Genomic DNA, 21746 nt, shown 5'->3' with positions numbered 1-21746 from the left:
TACAAATGCCAACATAATTTGAATAACACCTTGAATTGTCATTCGTAAAAAGCCAAACTATATGCTAATGCAACAATTGAGGGCCAAATAATAACCCTTGCGTACGCATTTCTTTCCTGAATCCATTTTATCCTTGTTCATGAGATAGGGTTAAGAAGTTACCCTTGGGACAGTACGCTGCTATGTTCTTGTATTCAGTTCTCTTTTAGGAACGTCTGTGATATGGTCTTACAGTAGTAATTACAAGAATTTATAGAAGAAGAATAAACTACGATCCATTGGTGAGAGATTTACATTCAAAACTCGACTTATAAAAGAAAAAAGTGATCCCATTGTAGGACATTTAAATAGCATACATTTTATTACGTTCGTTGTCAAAAATCTCAGAGTCTGACATCACAGAAACTGAAAACGAGCGTGACCTGCTACCCAGAGATGATCTTCGTATACTTCTCATATTTGAGGACTCAATCCGATGTTTTACAACCCAGTAACACATTGTCCCCAAAGTTGTAACCATTATAGTTGCTCCTATAATTGTCACTCCGATAGCCAGCCATTTCTCATGCTCGCCCACGACAATATATGACAGTGCCAAAAATGCAACCGAAACAAGCGCACAAGCTATCCACATCAATTTGTTTATAATTGCCATCAATTGCTTCTTTGCCTTGTTCTCTATGACTACAACTGATGTCTGCACCACCACAACTGCCAAAGAAATGAAGAGCGCAATAGAATCAAAGATAAAGAATATGATGAATGGAGCTCTTGTGGCGATGTTTGCTTCTCCAAGAGACTGTCCAGGTGGAATTTCTGAAGGGTCGTCCACGTATTGGCCAGGGACAGTGAAGATGGCTGCAAAGGTAACTGTCGCAATGAGAACACCAACTACAGTTGTCGAGTTGATGGCATTGTTAAGCCCTTCTGCGTGCATTTTGTTGACATATTTAGCGATACCTTGCACATGCTTTGTAGTTTGACGTGTGTGTTCTAGCTGGTAGTGGACTTCATGTTTTATGTCACTTACTGTTTGTTTCAACTCTCGCGCTGGGTTTTTTTCTTGTGGCTTAATAATTTTGGCACTCTGGCAGCCATGCTCCCGCAAAATGACTCGAATTTCGGGATGGCCAGTTTTCTCTGCAGTGTCAAGAGCAGTTTCACCAGTCCTATTAACAGCCATCATGTCAGTTTCACCATGCTGAAGTAGCAGTGTAACAATCTGCACAAACAGAACAATATTATGTCAGCTTACTCCTATCATCATCAACGGAATGATTGCACATTCTAAATTCATTATCATGTAGAAGTACAACCTAGAAAATTGGTTGTACTATTGATCCAAAATTTCGCATGAAGATTACAATTTTCAAGCCCCAAAGCTTTTGGTTTCAGTAAGAGTCTTGGACTGGAATATATCCAATTTACTTATATTATATGCCCAATCTGATGTTATTCGACCGAGGGTCTAAAATTCAACTAGATCACCTTGAACAATCATAGTTCCGACAAGTTCAGTCAAATAAAGCAAAACTGACAGATATTTCAGAATTTTGTGTAGAAGTCAAATAGCAGTGTGATTTCAAACCAATAAAGGAAGCAGAAACTCAAATAAGGTGCACCATTGCGGGATTTGTTTTTCCTTTGTAATGAAAATCTTAACAAAACAGTTAAGAAAATTCGACAAAATAAATTAGGCATGCGAGCTGCTTATGGAGAAACTTAAGTTGCATGCCCCATCTTTTGAATACCACAGATAGATTTTGAAACAACGAAGTTTGCCTTGAATTCAGACTTTTCAATCAGTAATCATGTGTTGTCAACAAATATGCTTTGTTATAGAACTGAAAGTAAAACCAAAAGATGATTCGACTAAATTGAAAACTGTGACACTCCAATTCCTGAGCTTAACAGGAACAAGACCCAATCTTGAAATTTTTTTGAATCATCCACAAAATAATCACAAAATTTTATTCCTTGCTGATGTGTTAAGAGGTTAGAGAGAAGGAGAAATTTACCTGAGCTCTTCCTTTCCTGGTTGCTATATGTAAGGCTGAGTTGCCCTTAGTATCAACTATGTTTATGGATGAAGGCTCTGCATGAATGAGCTCCTCCACCACTACAACGTTCTGCCCCTTCACTGCCATGTGAAGTGCCGTCTGCCCCTTCTTATCTTTCCTTGTCGCTATCCCACGCTCTATTGTCAAAAGTGCTCTCACAACCTCCAAGTGTCCATTTCTAGCTGCAGAATGCAAGGCAGTTTTTCCGTTGCTTTTAGCAATGGTTGCTAGGCTGCTGCCTGAATCCAACAAAAAATTCACAATCTCTATATGCCCTTGTGTTGCAGCCGTGTGCAAAGCTGTAGTGTTTGTTAAGTCAACTGTCATAGACAATTCTGGATGGACCTCCATTAGGACTCTCAATATCTCTGCAGCAATACAAAACAAAACTCAAGCATTGTTCCTAAAAGGTAATTAGCAAACGGAAAACTCTAAGATTATATCTTACCTAAATCCCCTCGTTTTGCAGCGACGTGAAATGCATCAAATCCATTTCTTGCTTTGATACCAGCACCAGCAAGATCATAATACTTTATCATCTCTCTAACAACATCAACATTACCATATTCCACGGCAACATAAAGGGCAGTTTCTCCTGATTGGTTTTGCTTCTCTAACAATTCCTTCAATTCTTCTTCTCCGGTACCAGTTAGGATCTCCATTACAGCACCTAAATTTCCTGCTCTAGCTGCAAAAAGCAATGGTGTATCATCTTTTTTTCTTATCAACTGTCTGGTCATCTTTTTCTGGGACATTGAGCTGGGCTGGCCACCAGATGACTCCATTGGATTCAACTATCAAAAAGGAAAAATCTCTTCTAACTCTATTCAATAACTGAGGTCTTTCTTCTTCTTTCCAGCAAAAATCCTGATCAAATTTTGCATCTTTTATTATCAAGACTAACTATTTATTTAAAGCTTCCCATGCTATGATATTCTCGTTGCAACGGACATACCTCTTGGAAAAGTATTACTAACTCAGTGACAACGATGTTCTCTCTACAGATAGCACTCTTGTCTTTCTACTTGGCTTTGATTCTCCAGTAGCATTTCTTTTACCACTTTACATTTACACTCTCCTGGCTTGGCCAGGGTGATTGACCTAACAGCTTTACTGATATGTTGTCGGTCCCTACACCTGATACAAAATCAAACAAAACCTTAGCCCCTGCCCATAATTGGAACCAGAAATGGGGTTCTTATAGCATACCTCTGTCATTATCCCTGGTTCTTTGACACATAAATGCTCTGGTATTAAATCCAGCTTGAAAATTCATCTGCTTCTGCAATAACACACATTGAACTTAATTCCCATAAGAAATGTGAAACCAAAGACTCAACAGCATGATCACCAGAATACATGTCAACTATCTTCTTTTATGATGGTGGGAGATTCTTTCCCAATTCCTTCTCTTCACATTACCTTCTAATTAAGAGAGCAGGATAGATGCACATATGTTAAGAAATACAGCAACTCACACCCCAAGAGAAGAATGTTTGGAGCTGCATTGGAGTTGTAATCAAGGACAAGATCAGTTCAAAAGATGTTAATAAATCGCCTCATCCATTGACCATTGCCAATCAATCCATCATGTGAGAAAACACGACCAAGTATAGTTTCTTTTGAGGGAAATGTAATGTAGAAAGTGGGCAGTTGGATATAAAAATGACCTTAAAGTTGCAGAGGAATTGCTTGACATCCATGGAATGATTCTGCAGATCCGCTGGAGAACATGGCCACGTTAGTTGCTGCACATGCTGTCCGAATACCTGGGTGTGTGCAAATGGCAGTGGCCTTTCCATAAAGAACAGGAAAAAGGACAAGAAAACGAACAGTCATTACTACTTTAATAGTTGGTGGACTCCAACTCCTATGAAGATGCTCCTTTTTTCTTCCTTTTTTTTTTTTACCCTTAGGCATTGCCTTTGCCTTGAAAGAAAAAGGGAGTGGGGAGCATGAGCTCTGGATCCTTAAGAGCAAAGGAAATTATCCATTGCCTCGGGCTCTTGGTCAACACATTGAGTTATTGATTTTATGTCAAATCACATTTGTGATGTCAAATTACATGCTCAAAAATTCAATATAATGATTAGTTCAGTTTGGACCGATTGTTGTAAATAGAAAGAAATTTGTGGCATCTAATCAGATTGAAATGATTGTTTAGGCATGTTATTTGACATAAAGTTAAGGTTTTTGATTTTGAACCTGATACATTGAACATGGCATTAGAGAGCAAATCTCAACTGCTAAATACTTCACTAATTAAAGAATCCAGAAAAAGCTATCTATCTCTCCATTTATTATTATTTCCCTTTACTATCAATGTGTCTGAATTTTTTTGTTATTAAGTAGGTGTTCGGGTCAGCTTATGTGTACCTCAACTAATCTCACAGGCTCTGAAGTTAACGACTATATAAACCTCCAGTGATCATTATATTAACAACCACAAGATTCAAACCTGAAACTACAGGAGAAATAAACCTTTTAGTCTCAAACTCTTACCACTGGATTACCTACTAAATGATTATGTATTTAAAATTATTAAAATGTCCGGTTGAAGCCATTATCCGATCTAATCCAAGCTTTAGATTGTGGATTAACTTGGTTAATCTACTAAAACAATACAATATGATTTCATTAAAACATATCAATTTAAAATAAAATTTTATAATTTATTAAATTAAATCGAGTTTTATATGTGTGTGTGTCCGTGATGACGATGGAAGCTCGTTATTATATTTTATATATACAGGGTACTCATAATCTAATGTTTTGAAAGAAATCAAATCTGGATGAAAGAATTATGAATTAATTGATTTGTTTGATTTTGTTTTGTATGCTTTGAAACAAGTGGATTTTGATCGTTAATATGATGTATTTCATGTCTACAAGATAATTTGAATTTATGTTAATTTTTTTGACAGTATGGCTAATATCTTAACTAAAATATTAAATGCTTTCATCTGGCTTGCATATATTTTTGAAATAATTTGAATTTCGAAATTGAAATAATTTGGATTTTGAAAATTCTACTAAGAAGAAGAAGAAATGGCCTCCAAGCTCCTCTATTTCTTTTTCTCATTCCATTCTAGCATGTCAGTGGGAATTAGAAGAATCTGTAGTAAGTAATATGTTAATGAGAGAGACGTAAACATTGAAAAGATCGATTTATAGAAGGATAAAACTATAAAATGTCTTGAGAAATTTAAATAGCATACATTTTCTTATAGTCATTGTTGAGGATCTCAGCATCGGACACCACAGAAACTGAAAACGAGCGTGACCTGCTCCCAAGTGATGATCTTCGTATACTCCTCATGTTTGAGGCCTCAATCCGATGTTTTACAACCCAGTAACACATTGTTCCCAGCGTTGTCACCATTATAGTTGCTCCTATGATTGTCACGCCAATTGCCAGCCATTTCTCTCGCTCGCCAACAACAATAAAAGATAGTGCTAAGAACGCAACTGATATAAGTGCACAGGCTATCCACATCAATTTGTTTATGATCGCCATCATTTGCTTCTTTGCCTTGCTCTCAATGACTACAACTGATGTTTGCACCACCACAACAGCTAGGGAAATGAAGAGGGCGATGGAATCAAAGATAAAGAAGATGATAAAGGGAGCTTGCGGTGCGATATTGGCTTCCCCTAGAGACTGTCCAGGGGGGATTTCTTCAGGGTCATCTACGTATTCGCCGGGAACGGTGAATATGGCTGCGAAGGCAACTGTGGCAATAAGAACGGCAACAACAGTTGTGGAGTTGATGGCATTGTTAAGACCTTCAGCATGCATTTTGTTAAGACGTTTAGCGATGCCTTGCACACGCTTTCTAGTTTGACGTGTGTGTTCTAGTTGGTAGTAGACTTCGTGTTTTATGTCGCTTACTGTCTGTTTCAGCTCTCGTGCTGGATTCTTTTCCTGCGGCTGCATTGTTTTGGCACTTTGAACCCCATGTTCTTGCAAGATGGCTGCAATTTCTGAATGCCCTGTTTTCTCAGCAGTGTCAAGTGCTGTTTCATTTGTCCTATTCACAGCCTTCAAGTCGGTTCCACTATGTCCAAGTAGCAACCTAACAATCTGCACAAGAAATACAGCATTATTATTAATTATGTCAAATTTCCCCTCTCGTCGTCAGTGGGACGATTACAGTTTCAAGTCCTGAAGCATTTTGTAGCAAAAGCAAAGTCTCATGTATGTCTTGTAATGTATCCAATAGGGTATGCCAATTGATGTTATTAAAAGTCCAAAATTCAACTAAATCACCTTTACAAGCATTATATTTCCCGTAAGTTGAGTCAAATACAACCGAGTTGTTAGACATTTCAGGATTTTATGTAAGGATCACCTGTAGTGTTACTTGAAAACCAATGTAAGAAGTAGTAACTCGAAATCAAGTAACTTTCTCCTCGATTAACAAGGCAATTCACTACAAAATATTGAGAGGATTTGATCAAATATTAATTAGGCAAATGAGCTGCTAATGGAAAAACTTAAGTGCTATGCCATATCTCAGATGATACTTTAGAAATGTAGGAAAGAAGGAGAAATTTACCTGAATTCTGCCTTTCCTGGTTGCTATATGTAAGGCCGTGTTGCCCTTAGTATCAACCATGTTTATAGATGAAGGTTGTGCAACAATCAACTCCTCCACTATCTCAATATTTTGTCCCTTCGCTGCCATGTGAAATGCCGTCTGCCCCTTTTTATCTGTCCTTGTTGCCATCCCAGGCTCCATTGTTAGGAGTGCTCTCACAACCTCTACATGTCCATTTCTAGCTGCAGAATGCAAGGCAGTTTTTCCATTGCTTTTAGCAATGGTTGCTAGGCTACTCCCTGCGTCTAATAAGAGATTCACAATCTCTATATGCCCTTTTGTGGCAGCCGTGTGCAGAGCTGTGGTGTTTGATAAATCAACGGTCATAGACAATTCCGGATGGGCCTCCATTAGGAGTCTCAATATCTCTGTGAAAATACAAACTCAAACTCAAACATCTTTTCCTGAAGAAAACGAGCAGAAGGAAAATTCTAAGATTTAAGCCATACCCATATCCCCTTGCTTGGCAGCAACGTGGAATGCATCAAATCCATTTCTTGCTTTGATACCAGCATCAGCAAGATCATAGTACTTTATCATCTCTCTGACCACATCAACATAACCGTATTCTGAAGCAACATAAAGGGCAGTTTCTCCTGATTGGTTTTGCTTCTCTAACAATTCCTTCAATTCTTCTTCTCCGGTACCAGTTAGGATCTCCATTACAGCACCTAAATTTCCTGCTCTAGCTGCAGAATGTAATGGCGTGTCGTCTTTTTTTCCTGTTAACTGTTTGGTCATCTTTTTCCTGGGCATTGGACTAGGCTGCCCATTTGGTGACTCCATTGGATCCACTAATCAAAAAGAAAAAATCCCTTCTAATTTCAACTTCAATTCTTGTCTTTTTTTTCTTCTTTTCAGCAAAAACCCAGATCAAAATTTGCATCTTTTATCATCAAGACTCATTATTTCCTTATAGCAACCACCCAGATCATGATATTCTTTGTCATCCAAAATTACTTCCTTATTCTCCTCCCTCTTGCATCCAAAATTACTAGCATGTCAACAAACAACATATATAGAATATAGAAAGAGAAAAAAGCCCTCAAACAAAATTGTTATATGTTTTTTTCCATTACAGAAAGGAAATTATTCAAGAAAGGAAAGAATGAAGAGGAAAATCATGATACTATGTTTACTTTGGTTTGAAGGAAGGAGCTTCTTTTTCGCTTCTCTGTCAATAGCTAAAAAAATATACAAACCTTAAGAGCTTTTTCTAGAGAAACAATAAAAAATATCTGTAAGGTTGTAATGTATCTATCTATATATAGCAAAGAAGAAATTTAAAGAAATGAACAGCAAAAAAGTATCCAAACTAGAATCTAATGCATCAAACTAGAGAAGTTCACAAAGATTGCATAGAGAAATTTAAAAAAAAATAACCAGAAACTTTTACATAGACATAGAACAGTACTGTTAGCTAGTGTGGTGTTGAGGCAGGTGATGTTGTACAGTAGCAATTGAATTGACTGCAAGGATCAACTGTAACTTTTTTTTGTATCGACCCTCTTTGCTAAATTGTCAGGAGGCCACGCCACTGCCCATAATTCATGAATACTCATCATTCATGAAACAAATATGCAGGTTGTCTTCAATGAATATTTCTGTCATGCCAGAAAAAAATTACTTTTACCAGTGTCTAGGTTTTAAATTTCAAATAATTGGAATTGGCTTATAAAATAAAAGGTAGTGGGACCAAATTATACCTGAGATCCACTCATGTTAATTTGAGGCTAAAATCATGATAGCTTTTATTATTTTAACCAGAAATACTTATATGTTTTAAAAAAACTTGTTTTTTGTTTTTTTTGTTTTTACTCTTGAACATAGGTTTGATGTTTGTAGAGAGATATCAGATATTATTTATTTGAATTTATTAGATTAAGAGTGTACCTAAAATCTTAAGAACAAAGAAAGGACATCATGATGATCCCCTTGCGTCTTTCATGTTCACATGGGGCGCTTTTGGTTTTTCTCTTGGATCTTCTTTTTAGTTCTCCGGGTAGAGACAAGGAGAGCAAGCAACAATCCGAGGAAGACAAGGAAGGCAAGCGACAAGCCGGGTAGATTTGTACTCTTGCATTTATATTATAGGCATGACATCTTTTAGAAAAATATTTAATGTAGATCCAACCCTATCTATGCTTGAATCGGGGAATTGAAAGTTTCTTATTCTTTTTTTTATTATCATTCTCTTAATTCATTCTTCAAAACCTTGTTTTTTGTTTTCTTCTCTTAACATGGTCCGATTCATTTATTCTTGCTCAAAAACTAGAATATTGCTCAGCATTTACTACGGGTCGAACCAAATTTTGAAAATAAAATAAATAAAATAAACCTTACTAATGTATTTTTATAGAAAATATTTTATTTCATGTGAAAATTAACTAGATATAACTCAATCAACTCAACAATCTAAAAGAAACTCATATGACTGGTAAAATCTACTTTCTAATTTTTTTTTTCTTTCAACGGGATTCTTTTTGGGTTTTTTTTTTGTTTTATATTTTAATATTTTATTGATTTTGAATTGGTCTTTATAATTTGTTCCGATTTACTTTCTATGAGGTTATCGCAATTTCAAACAAATATTTTGATATTTATTTATACTCAATTTTACGAGTATCTATTTTTATTATCGTATCATCAATTTTAAAAGAAATTTTTCAAACTACTATATCAAAATATATGTCAATATGTTGAGTTATTGTCTTTTGTATCAAAGAACTTGTGGACATTGACATCCTAATATGTACCATGTCGATTTTATAACAATGTTGAACCCATTCTCCCTATCATTATTGTATTTGATTTTAGTTAATTTAGAAGTAAGTTTTTTATTTGTTTTCATCATATCTTCTACATTTCACTCATTTGATAATTTAGCATGGAGATGGGAAGGGTGTGAAATCTCCCCGAATTATAATGGTAGAGGAACCAATTAGAGCCACTTTAAGTAAAGGGGTCTATATCATCAAACAGAGAAAATAGAGGGACTAGAATGATTTTAAACCACATCCTGTCCTCTGCTCTTCGTTTCCACGCTTAAGGAATCTTAAACCCGCAATCACGCCACCGTGACGTTAAAGACAACAATGGCTTTTCTCTTCTACAGCAGCATCCACATGAACATTCAACTCAAACCAAATCGTTCACATCTTCTCTGGAAAGTTTTCAATTACCATTATGCCCTACATGTGCAGCCCAAGCTTAAAGTAAGACGCCACCATTATTCATGCTCTTATTGTTGTGTCACATTTAATATTTTCAAGAACTATATATAGGCAAGTACAGCACACTAGCCCTCTTGCAGGATATGAGCCCAGTTCACCGACCCATCATCAAGCAATTAGCTCTCAGAAATATAAAACCAGTTGCTGGCCGCAGAGGGGTGTTTACTTTCGAGGAGAGAAGGAAGCTTGCTGTGATTAATGGGGTGGTGGTTAAGCTGGGTTGTCTTGACCGTGGCGGTAATCAGAGATATTGTTGTTAGAGGAGGAGATGTCACATATGATGGAAGATCTCTTATCATTGATGGACAAAGGAAAATCCTGTTTTCGGGTTCAATTCACTATCCTCGCAGCACTCCAGAGGTAAACCAAGCACATTTCATTACAAACAGCTACTCTGCATTTGCTTAGCCTTTCAGGTATACTTTCATTTCATGCATTCCACCCAGTTCTTCGAGTACATCACCTTGCAAGCATGCATGCGTTTCTTAGAGGGAATTGCTCCCAGACTTCAGCTATCTTCGTATACTCTTAAGTTCTACCGTTTGCTTAGAAGTTAGAAGTGGAAAAAAAAGGCATATATCAGAAAACTATATGTTGCTTAAAGCTCAGCCTGTCCGACGATGTCATCCAGTCACGGCATGGACTTTTGGACACCCCAATATATATATTTGCAAGCTGTGTCCAATAAAAAATAGTTAAGAAGAAGAAGGTTGAAAATAACAGTAGCTAGTTTTTCCCCCTTCCAGTAAGGATCATGAGATTCTCATTCACAAGTTAGGTGAGGTCTCATCACCGGCCTGTTGAATATTAGTTGCAGAATGAATGAACATTATATGCATGAATTCCTCTCTCTTTTCAACACAAAAAACACGCATCTTGTCTTTTCTCTGTCAAGGAGTGCATCACGAAGGAGGAGGATGACAGCTTCACTATTACTGATAGTGTCTGTTACATCACGGGCATGGAAAATTAATGCCAGCAGATATTTCCTTGTAGTTATATGAAGCTGTTCAATAACAGAGTGCGTGCGGCGCATTCACCCTTCTGCTGACCAAACCACCCACTAGCCGGTGGTTTTCACTTGTTTTATTTAGCTAATTAATACCCATTATTGCTTGATAAATAAACGCGAATATTTACAAGTCGAATGATGTTCTTGAGCAAGAAAAACGCGTGCGGTGCCCAGTTGACGTATAAGATGTTGATTTCCCCTGTTAAAATCCTTGCAGATGTGGCCATCTTTGGTAGCAAAAGCTAGAGAAGGAGGGGTCGATGTGATTCAAACTTATGTGTTTTGGAATCTGCATGAGCCAAGACCTGGAGAGGTCAGTAATTAAATTCACCGTATCATATATTATATGTAATGTTTTAGGATTATGATATGTGAAATATATTTTTATAATAATGTTTTCTCCCTAAATGTTGTGTCACACACAGTATGATTTCAGTGGAAGAAATGACTTGGTGAGGTTCATAAAGGAAATCCAAGCACAAGGTCTCTACGTCTGCCTCAGGATTGGACCTTTCATCGAGAGTGAATGGACTTATGGGTATGTACATCATCTTTTTTACACTTTTACCATTAATTGATAATCTATTTACACTTTTACCATATTATATATATATATATACACACACAAGCGCGCACATTTAGGACGTGACCAAATTAAGGGAGTGTTGGCTCTGTTTTTTAAAATGTTTTTTTTTATTAAAAAGATAATTAAATTATTGTATTTTTTTATGATTTTAATGTGGTGATATTAAAAATTAAAAAATATTTTTAAAAATATCACGCTGGAAGAGACAAAAGTGAATTAAAATCTCCATCCAACTTCATCCCTATTGGCCTTCCATGCTGACGCTCAACTCTCACTCTCTGCCCCAAAATGAATAGCTTATAAGACCTTCCTTTCTGGATAGATTATGTTTCTACGAGGAATTGCATTCCCAAGCTTTACTGATTTTTTAAACCCAAGTAATTATATTTCATGCATTTCCTCTTTTTTCTTGTTCTTGTATACTATTCTTCCTCACGTTGTCTCCACATCCTGTTTTTGGATACTGGACTGAGGCAGTTTTTTTCTTTCTTTTCTTGAGATTATGTTAAAATCTTGCCTTGGAGAATGTTTTGAATTATGGGTTTTGTTCAAGTTTCTGTTCGGTTGCATAGAAAATGAAAACAAGAACAATGTGAGAAAAACTGGAAATTTGCAAGTCTTGATAGATTATGTGAATGATGATTGTTTGTGTGCGCGGGCTTTAAAAAAATGCTAATCTAATAGTTTTGTGAATACATTGCAGTCCTTCTTTTTTCAGTATTTCCTGTTCATGAGGAAGAACTGGCTTGATGCTAATCTAATAGTTGTTGCATATGTAATTGCAGGGGGTTCCCATTTTGGTTGCATGATGTCCCCGACATTGTTTATCGATCAGATAATGAGCCTTTCAAGGTGATAAAGCTTCTCTCTCTCGATGCGTTTGTTGAGCAATGAATACATAAATTCTGTGAAACTGCTGTGCGTAGGTGCTATTTGTCTGTCTCATTTACTGACATTTTCAGGTGTTTTCTGGTAGATATATATATTCTATGTATTTTACCAATCATGACTTTTGATATATGCCTCAATGAAATTAAAAGTCCATGAGAATCCATACATGGGATCAGATGTTGACCTCATTGCTTTTGTTTCCCTTTCTACTTGAGAGATTCATGTTCAAATATGGATTCATGTACTTAAAAAAAATGACATTTATTTTATTTACAAGTACTTACAGTGATTTCTTTAAGTGATCTCATGAATTGTATCATGTATTTTTGTAGTTTTACATGCAAAATTTTACCACAAAAATAGTGAACATGATGAAGTCAGAGGGTTTATATGCTTCGCAAGGAGGTCCAATAATACTATCACAGGTAAAAGAGACAGACTTGATATCATCATGAACATAAATTATGATATCTTTTGTTTTTAATTTATATGGTATATAACTGAATCTGAAACTTGTATGATATCATAGATTGAGAATGAATATCAAAATGTTGAAGCAGCTTTTCGTGACAAAGGACCCCCGTACGTCATCTGGGCAGCAAAAATGGCAGTTGAGCTCCAGACTGGTGTGCCATGGGTGATGTGCAAGCAAACTGATGCTCCTGACCCAGTGGTATATATAAAGCTGAAATTTCTTAATTAGTTTTGTTGCTTTGACGTGTAATGGAGGGTTAACCACATGGTGAAACTGATAATTAGCATAGCTAAGTAATGTCAGCTGCAAATGAAATTCCTTATTGTAACATTGGCCTCCTAACCTTGTAGTTCTTCGTCAAATTCAAATTTGCAGATAAACACATGCAATGGAATGAGATGTGGAGAAACTTTTGGAGGACCTAATTCGCCAACAAAGCCGTCACTTTGGACAGAGAATTGGACATCATTGTAAGTTTTGTTTTGATCCAGAGTTTCTGTAATTAAAATGTGAATGGGTGAAGCAATATTATTGTATCCTGATTCATGTTTAATTTGATTGGGAAGAACAAGTAGAGTCAAACTGTCAATATAAAGTGAACTTTTAATTGCAAGAGAATTTTCAAATGTGAACTATTAATGAGAGCATTTTTAATTATTTTCTCTTCTTCATGAAGCTATCAAGTATACGGTGGAGAACCGTATATACGGTCTGCTGAAGACATTGCCTTCCATGTAACCCTTTTTATTGCAAAAAATGGAAGCTATATAAATTACTACATGGTATGACTGTTGAAACCTCCTTTGTGCTGTATCTGCCAATGCTTTTCTCTATAGAATCACGTTTGATCGGCTTTCCTGAGTTTTCTGTAAATTGAGAGATAACAGGGTAGCTTGTTTCCCACAGATGATTTGGATACTTGTTTAATGAACAATGAATGAAATTGGCATTGATAAGAATGGAATCTTATCAACATTTGAGCACCTGAAATTTAGCTTGCAAGGCACACTTAATGGCAGATTTAATCTAATGGTCTGTTAGGAAACAATGAGGAACTTTTGTGAACTGTAAAATGAATAGATCCCTTCTCTCTGTATACACTTGTTTATTTATGCATCACATTGTGCTTGTAATCCAGTTCCATGGTGGAACAAATTTTGGAAGAACTGCGTCGGCATATGTCATAACAAGTTATTACGATCAGGCACCACTTGATGAATATGGTATGGTAAACATCTCCTTACTCCTTTATGTAACATTTTTTCACAGATGTGATATTGATTCACCATTTTTTTTATGAATCCAGGTTTAATTAGACAACCCAAATGGGGTCATCTCAAGGAGCTGCATGCTGCAATCAAGTCTTGCTCTTCAACAATACTTGAGGGAGTGCAGTCTAATTTCTCCTTGGGCCAACTTCAACAGGTGATTTCCAATACTACTCAATCTTATGTACTGTAAGCTGGTTCAATTGCTTTCTCTTTATTAATCTATACATAAAATGAAAGCATGCGGTCAACATTTTCTAGTTATTTCAATTCAGGCCTATATTTTCGAAGAAGAAGGAGCAGGCTGTGCTGCATTTCTTGTTAACAATGACCAGAAAAATAATGCAACTGTTGAATTTCGAAATATAACCTTTGAGCTGCTTCCAAAGTCGATTAGTGTTCTACCTGACTGTGAAAATATAATCTTCAACACCGCAAAGGTACACAAGTCAACAACCATTATTCTTTCATTTCTCTCGTTGGACTTCCAAGTCTCATGGACTAATTTATGTCTTACATCAAAAAAAAAAAAAATTCTCTCTTTTCCTGCAGCATGGATGATTATCTTTGTTCTTTACATGTATCATGACAGGTAAATGCAAAGGGTAATGAGATAACCAGGACATCAAGTCAATTGTTTGATGATGCTGATAGGTGGGAAGCATATACAGATGTTATCCCTAACTTCGCAGATACTAACCTTAAATCAGATACCCTGTTGGAGCACATGAATACAACCAAAGATAAATCAGATTATCTTTGGTATACTTTCAGGTACCTTGATTATTCTTCCTCATAACATGGCTTTACAATATCTATTCCCCATACTTTTTTCCTGGTTTTTTTGACTTTCAGTTGTTGAGAGCCTTGAAATGTGTTTTGGTCTGTAACAGCTTCCTACCAAATTCATCTTGCACTGAACCTATACTTCATGTGGAGTCTCTCGCGCATGTTGCATCTGCTTTTGTCAACAACAAATATGCAGGTTGCTTTTTTTGAATCTTTTTGTCGTCTCAGTAAAAATTCACTTAAGAAGCTAGAATTAACCCATTGAATATTGGCTTCTAAGACATTGACACTATTTGCTAGTTGGAATCATATATTTCCATCATTTTTTTAGTTACTGTTCATCACTAAAAAAACTGAAGTGAATTATCATTTACCCCTGAGTTTTAGTGACTCAGGTCTGAACTTTAAGAAAACTGATTGAGATCCCCAGGCACTGTGAAGTGGTATATGAAATCTTAGCAAAAAATAGTGGAAGGATTTGATTTTAAGAAACAATAACATGTTGTAAGTCTACTCACTCGCTATGTTATAATCTTCCTCTCAGGATCTGCACATGGAAGTAAGGATGCCAAGGGTCCCTTTACCATGGAAGCGCCGATAGTCTTAAATGATCAGATGAACACCATTTCTATACTCAGCACTATGGTTGGATTACAAGTAATATTTTGAAACATCTTCGAGTTCTTTTTTTTTTCTTTTTTCATTATGAAAATCATACTTCAACGGCCAATGCTTTGGAAAAGAGTTGATCTAGGATCTAGTTTTGGGAGAGCTAAATAGAGATGAAGGCTGCCTAAATATCTCTCATAAGCTCTCTTGGAGCAAAAGCAAATTCTGCATTTTAGTGGGCAGATATATATTAAATTTCCTGAAAAAAAAAAGTTCATGACATTTCTCCATCTTTGGAGGCTAGGCCCTCTGGGCTCTGGCTTCCCATGGATCCATCTGTGGCTACAAAGTTCTTGATTCAGCACTATTATTCCAAACCATCAAGATGGAAAACAGGGCCACTTGTATCAGTTGGCACAATCCTGTGAGGATATTTTTTCTTTATAAGGATTCCATTGATTATACATTGCTCAAAATTTTGTTTTTCACGCTTCTCTGAAGGATTCAGGAGCTTTCCTGGAGAGAAGATATGCAGGCTTAACGAGAGTGGAAATTAGATGTGCTCAACAAGAGATCTATAATTTTACCAATAATTATGAATGGGGATATCAGGTATTTATTTGTCTGTTTGATGCTTATTCTTACAGCATAACAAGCCAGTTCACCTGAATAAACAAGCATGCGAATGACATATCAGCGTTGAATAATACACAGGCAGGGCTATCTGGAGAGAGCTTGAACATCTACATGAGAGAACATTTGGACAACATTGAATGGAGTGAAGTTGTTTCAGCTACGGATCAACCACTTTCTTGGTTTAAGGTATATTAATGAATTTTCCATCAAAATGCTAAGCAAAGCCCCTAATGATAGGTTGCGGGTAGCATTTTTGCCGGGTCGAGTTGGGTTTGACTCGAAAAAAATTCATTTCATTAGCCAGCTATTTTTATCAAAACTATGCCGTTTCATTCTTTAAAAAAATATATTAATATTGATCCAACCAAGAATGAATGGGATCTGGCTAGATCAATCAGGTCATGAGTCAACTTATCAAGTCATGTTCGCTAAAATTACTTTTTTTTAAGTCTGATTAATATTTTTTCTAGTTCAAATTCGATTCATTTCATCAACTATTTATTCGCATAAAATGATGATTTTGTAGATTGAATTTGATGCTCCAACGGGTAACGACCCAGTAGTTTTAAACCTAAGCACGATGGGGAAAGGAGAAGCATGGGTGAACGGACAAAGCATTGGACGTTACTGGCTTTCCTTTCTCACTTCTAAAGGGCAGCCTTCACAGACATTGTAAGTATCTCTTCATGTTCTGTCCAAATAAATTTGTTTTCAAGAGTAATATATTTCAGGAAATTTCCTCAAGGGCCAAAAAAAACAAAAAAAACTAGTTCATGCATGAACCTGTGTTTTTTAAACTATTTAATACTTATAAATACATTAAAATAATTTTTTATATATTTTTAAATTTATTTCTAATATCATCTCATAAAAAGGATGCTAAAACAATCGGGCTCTATATAAGGACTCTATTGATTATTCTTGTTAATATTAGGTACCATATACCTCGGGCATTTCTTAACAGTTCAGGGAACCTGCTGGTGTTGCTCGAGGAATCTGGAGGGGATCCTCTCCACATTTCATTAGACACTGTTTCAAGAACAGGATTGCAAGAACACGCTTCCCGTTATCACCCTCCACAGTAATTCTATGCTGTGCACAGACTTCTTTTAGATTATCTCACAGTTTGATCTTATTTCGCTGTTAATCATTATTTATAAAATAGTCATAACTAATAATCATTCCATTTTTCTTCGTTCCTTCTACGTTTTTTTTTTTTTTTTTTTTTTTTTTTGTTGTTGCAAGCCAAATTCATGAACAAGTTGAGGTCAATATCTCATGTAGCCTTCTCATTTTATTAATTGTTTGGGTACGAGGTAAAGATTGATTTTTAAAATATTTTTTTGTTGGGAATTATATTAAAATATTTTTTAATTTTTTTAATTTCAACACATTAAAAAAATAAAAAAATATATTTAAAATAATTAATTTAAAACTAAAAAATTTAAAAATATAATTCTACCTTGATACCAAACAGGAATATTAAAATCTTGTCAATCTCGTTAAGTACAACCTAATCGTAGAGCCAAACACCCCCCACCCAACCTTTTTCTCTCAATCCAATCTCGGATTTACACAGAAGAGAGACAACGCTCCCCTTAGGCCAGCACAGCTGGGCTACTCAGGTCCGCACCATAATTTCTTTTCTTTGATTTTTTTATATGTTTTCTTTTGATTTTTTCCTCAATTCCATTATTTAGTGTTGGAATTTTATAGATTTTTGTGTTTAATTTTATTTTTAATATTTAATTAATTTTTAACTGGTTTTCATGTTTTTAATCATATCACAAAAGAAATTAAATTAAATTAAATCTAGTGGAGTTAAAAAAAACAAAAATCAGTTCAAACCGACCGGTTTCGGTTCGGTTTAGTTATTTTAGAACTAACATCAGTTCAAACTGACCGGTTCTGGTTTGACTCGGTTTTTTCGGTTTGACTCGGTTTTTTTCGGTTTGGATTCGGTTCGGTTTTTTTTGTTTCAGGCTTATAAAACCAAACCAGTAGGTTTTTAAAAAACTTTAATCGGTTTTTTTTTATAATTTAGTTTTTTCAGCTATTTTTTTAATTTTCTCAATTTAATTGGTTTTTATTTTTTTACTCAACCCTACTTGTAAACTAATAACACACGATTATTATTTTTTAACCAAAATCGAAGTCATGAAAATCCCAAAATTAACGTGACATTTATCGGAGATATTTTGAACTCAAGCAAGGATCGATGTTGAAGGCCATACATACATTGCCACATATTCTTTTCCTACTGGACCCCAAGGAAGTGAATCCATGGAGCTGAGTGTATCCCACAGAGAAGAAAGGAAGAGTTAGTTATTATTATTATTATTATTATTATTATTATTTGTTGTACCAGGTATCCTCCTCTACGTCTCGGCTCGAGACTAATCCTTCTTTTTATCATTATTTTTTAAATTGTTTTTTTATATGTTAAAATAATATTTTTTATTTAAAAAAATATATTTTAATATTAACTAATCAAAATAATATCAAAATATCAAAAGAAATTAATTTAAAATATATAAATTGTTTTTTTGAAAAGCACAGAAATACAATTATTAATATTGCCTCACTATCAAAACAAACAGTGGCAGTTATAAATACAACCCGACCCCACACGACCCCTGGACGTCACTTATTCTTCAGCTTTCCTTCTCTATCTTCAATGCTTTAATTGCGAATTGAAGGCAACAAAATGGATGCCTCATCTTCCTCTTTCCTCTCTGCAATTCAAGCTTCAAAGCTCCTCACAGGTACCGTGGCAATGGCCATACCTAAATCTGCTGTCACAAATACACCATCATTTCTATCTCGTCATCCTCCTCCCCTCATTGTATCATCAGTTAGGATTGAAGAAAAAACCCACAACTCGATCACAAGACCTACCACCAGCAGAACTTCACGCCCTGCATCATCAACGACAGCCTTGCCTGCTGCAACAAAATCATCAACAACAAGGAAATATCCTGCAAATGATAGACGAGTTGTAGAGCCAAACCAGCCCACTATGATGTTCAATGTACTGGAAGACGTCATCAACAACTTCATAGACCCTCCGCTCCGGCCATCAGTTGATCCTAGATACGTACTCAGTGATAACTTTGCTCCAGTTGATGAACTACCTCCAACTGAGTGCGAGGTAATCCAAGGATCTCTACCATCATGCCTTGATGGTGCATACATCCGCAATGGCCCTAATCCTCAGTACCTCCCTCGAGGACCTTACCACTTATTCGATGGGGATGGCATGCTTCACTCCATCAGGATCTCCCAAGGGAAAGCCACTCTTTGCAGTCGCTACGTCAAGACTTACAAGTATACATTGGAGCGTGATGCTGGGGCTCCGCTTCTTCCAAATGTCTTCTCTGGATTCAATGGACTCGCTGCCTCCGCAGCTCGCGGCGCTCTGTCTGCTGTTCGAATTCTAGCTGGCCAATTCAATCCAGCTAACGGTATTGGTCTAGCAAACACTAGCTTGGCTTATTTTGGCAACCGACTGTACGCACTTGGCGAGTCGGATCTACCCTACGCTGTGCGTTTGACATCAAATGGAGACATAGAGACGCTGGGTCGTCATGATTTTGATGGGAAGCTGCTGATGAGCATGACTGCTCACCCCAAGACAGACTTGGAGACAGGGGAGGCCTTTGCTTTCAGATATGGCCCCGTCCCTCCATTTCTAACATACTTTCACTTCGATGGAAATGGAAATAAACAACCAGATGTTCCCATATTTTCCATGACGAGACCTTCTTTCCTCCATGACTTTGGAATTAGCAGCAAATACGCTATATTTGCCGACATACAGATTGGGATGAACCCCATGGAAATGATATTTGGAGGAGGCTCACCTGTGGGTTCGGACCCAGCAAAAGTACCTAGGCTTGGAATCATCCCTCGATATGCAAAGGATGAGTCTGAGATGAAATGGTTCGATGTGCCAGGTTTCAACGTCATACACGCAATCAACGCATGGGATGAAGAGGATGCCATAGTCATGTTAGCACCAAACATTTTATCAGTAGAACACACACTGGAGCGAATGGACCTTATCCATGCCTTGGTTGAGAAAGTGAGAATAGACTTGAAAACAGGCATAGTTACCAGAAACCCAGTTTCAGCTAGAAACCTGGACTTTGGGGTGATTAACCCAGCTTATTTGGGGAAAAAGAACAGATTTGTGTATGCAGCAATAGGTGACCCTATGCCAAAGATATCAGGGGTGGTGAAGCTGGATGTTTCCAAAGGAGAGCGGCAGGAATGCACGGTGGCTAGCAGGATATATGGGCCAAGATGCTATGGTGGAGAGCCTTTCTTTGTAGCAAGGGAGCCTGAGAATCCAGAGGCAGAGGAAGATGATGGGTACGTGGTGTCATATGTTCATGATGAGATGGCAGGAGAGTCCAGGTTCTTGGTGATAGATGCAAGATCACCCGATCTTGATATTGTGGCCGCCGTAAAGTTACCTCGGCGGGTTCCTTACGGCTTCCATGGACTATTTGTGAAGGAAAGCGACCTGAAAAACCTCTAGCTAACAACCAGAAGCAGACGGACACATGGTATATAGTTACTTTTACGTGATCCAGTAGTACAGAAAAACACTCAATGAAGAGGATGAAATTACAAACAATCTTCAGTTCAGGATTAAACTGTATTATCCAAAGCAACCGTGATTTGGAAGGGTATGTTAATCAAGCGACCAGAGCCTCCTTATTTGTCACATTTCTTGGATGGATCAATTGATGGTGATGCTTGAATATCAATCTGGAAATGGGACATGCCAGCCTAGCAATTATGTGGTGCCAGTGTCGAGAAAGCAATAATTTGAGTGGCTGTGTTTCCCAGGCCTTTTCTTTTTCCCACTTTAGTTCTCTTCCAGTGGTGGAATAATAGTTCCTTTGGTACTGTGTTTGTAACTGTATTTGTATGCATTTTAAAAAAGTATTTGTCATTAAAAAAAACAGTAAATTAATGTATTTTTTATGGTTTTTATGTTAAAAAAATAAAAAAATTAATGTATTTGTAAATGAATAATATTTTTAAAAAATATTATATATCATGATACTAAACACACATCCTAAATAAATACACAATTAAAACTAAAAAAATTAGTTAACACTAAATAAATACACACAGTTAAAATTAATTAGTGAATCTTTGTGGACGCACACTCCTTATATTGTCAATTAGAACAATAGATTAGTTATTAATGTTAATTATTCAGATTGATTAGTTTTTCCAAAAGATTTATTAATTAGTTATTATTTTCAATAATCTTGACGGACTCGTTTTTTTAGGCGGCACTTATAGACTATTGACCTTTAATTTGGTGAAGATAACATTTTTTTTCTTTTTATTTTTTTTTCTTTTTATAAACCTTTAGATTTTCAAAGTAGTATTTTAATGTGTTTTTTATTTGTATTTGATCATCACTATTTATTATATTTAAGAAAAAATTATAATTTTTTTTTAAATTTCATTATCTTTTAATTTTTTTTATTTGTCAGATTTGGTCTTCATTCTTTTTATTACTATTTATTTTAATTGAGTTTTTATGATTTCACATTCTACCAA

At 36.1% G+C, this 21746-nt stretch overlaps 4 protein-coding genes across 8 annotated transcripts; 2 read left to right on the top strand and 2 right to left on the bottom strand.

Annotated features, from left to right (window-relative positions):
* Positions 1 to 185: 185 nt before the first annotated feature.
* Positions 186 to 3948, bottom strand: LOC7466876 (ankyrin repeat-containing protein At5g02620). Of its 5 annotated transcripts, none has more exons than XM_024602043.2 (7): positions 3731 to 3948; positions 3483 to 3562; positions 3270 to 3342; positions 3016 to 3197; positions 2509 to 2927; positions 2019 to 2428; positions 186 to 1222 (listed from the first exon to the last, which is right to left on the bottom strand). In XM_024602043.2, exons 5-7 carry the CDS (start codon positions 2843 to 2845, stop codon positions 344 to 346), a joined length of 1626 nt encoding a protein of 541 aa, XP_024457811.1. In that variant the 5' UTR covers positions 2846 to 2927; positions 3016 to 3197; positions 3270 to 3342; positions 3483 to 3562; positions 3731 to 3948; the 3' UTR covers positions 186 to 343. The 5 variants fall into 5 exon arrangements, with proteins under 5 accessions (XP_024457811.1, XP_024457813.1, XP_024457812.1 ...); XM_024602045.2 differs by having other exon boundaries at positions 3270 to 3336; XM_024602044.2 differs by having other exon boundaries at positions 3270 to 3336; positions 3483 to 3948.
* Positions 3949 to 5204: 1256 nt separating this feature from the next.
* On the bottom strand, positions 5205 to 8345 carry LOC7479167 (ankyrin repeat-containing protein At5g02620). Its single transcript, XM_052453203.1, has 3 exons — positions 7111 to 8345; positions 6620 to 7029; positions 5205 to 6144 (listed from the first exon to the last, which is right to left on the bottom strand). Exons 1-3 carry the CDS (start codon positions 7445 to 7447, stop codon positions 5266 to 5268), a joined length of 1626 nt encoding a protein of 541 aa, XP_052309163.1. The 5' UTR covers positions 7448 to 8345; the 3' UTR covers positions 5205 to 5265.
* Positions 8346 to 9802: 1457 nt separating this feature from the next.
* LOC7479166 (beta-galactosidase 6) lies at positions 9803 to 17355 on the top strand. Its single transcript, XM_002307020.4, has 18 exons — positions 9803 to 10254; positions 11124 to 11219; positions 11332 to 11444; positions 12278 to 12344; positions 12716 to 12808; positions 12913 to 13056; positions 13234 to 13328; positions 13535 to 13640; positions 13997 to 14081; positions 14165 to 14283; positions 14402 to 14566; positions 14719 to 14900; positions 15020 to 15111; positions 15460 to 15572; positions 16026 to 16136; positions 16239 to 16346; positions 16687 to 16832; positions 17095 to 17355. Exons 1-18 carry the CDS (start codon positions 10093 to 10095, stop codon positions 17243 to 17245), a joined length of 2148 nt encoding a protein of 715 aa, XP_002307056.2. The 5' UTR covers positions 9803 to 10092; the 3' UTR covers positions 17246 to 17355.
* Positions 17356 to 18676: 1321 nt separating this feature from the next.
* Positions 18677 to 21148, top strand: LOC112327632 (probable carotenoid cleavage dioxygenase 4, chloroplastic). The gene has a single exon (XM_024601891.2). The coding sequence runs from the start codon at positions 18868 to 18870 to the stop codon at positions 20701 to 20703; it is 1836 nt and encodes a 611-aa protein (XP_024457659.1). The 5' UTR covers positions 18677 to 18867; the 3' UTR covers positions 20704 to 21148.
* The last annotated feature ends 598 nt before the right edge of the window (positions 21149 to 21746 follow it).

The sequence above is a fragment of the Populus trichocarpa genome, chromosome 5 (assembly GCF_000002775.5).
Source record: "Populus trichocarpa isolate Nisqually-1 chromosome 5, P.trichocarpa_v4.1, whole genome shotgun sequence".
Taxonomy (NCBI): Eukaryota; Viridiplantae; Streptophyta; class Magnoliopsida; order Malpighiales; family Salicaceae; genus Populus; species Populus trichocarpa.
This window is presented reverse-complemented; position numbering and strand designations above follow the sequence as displayed.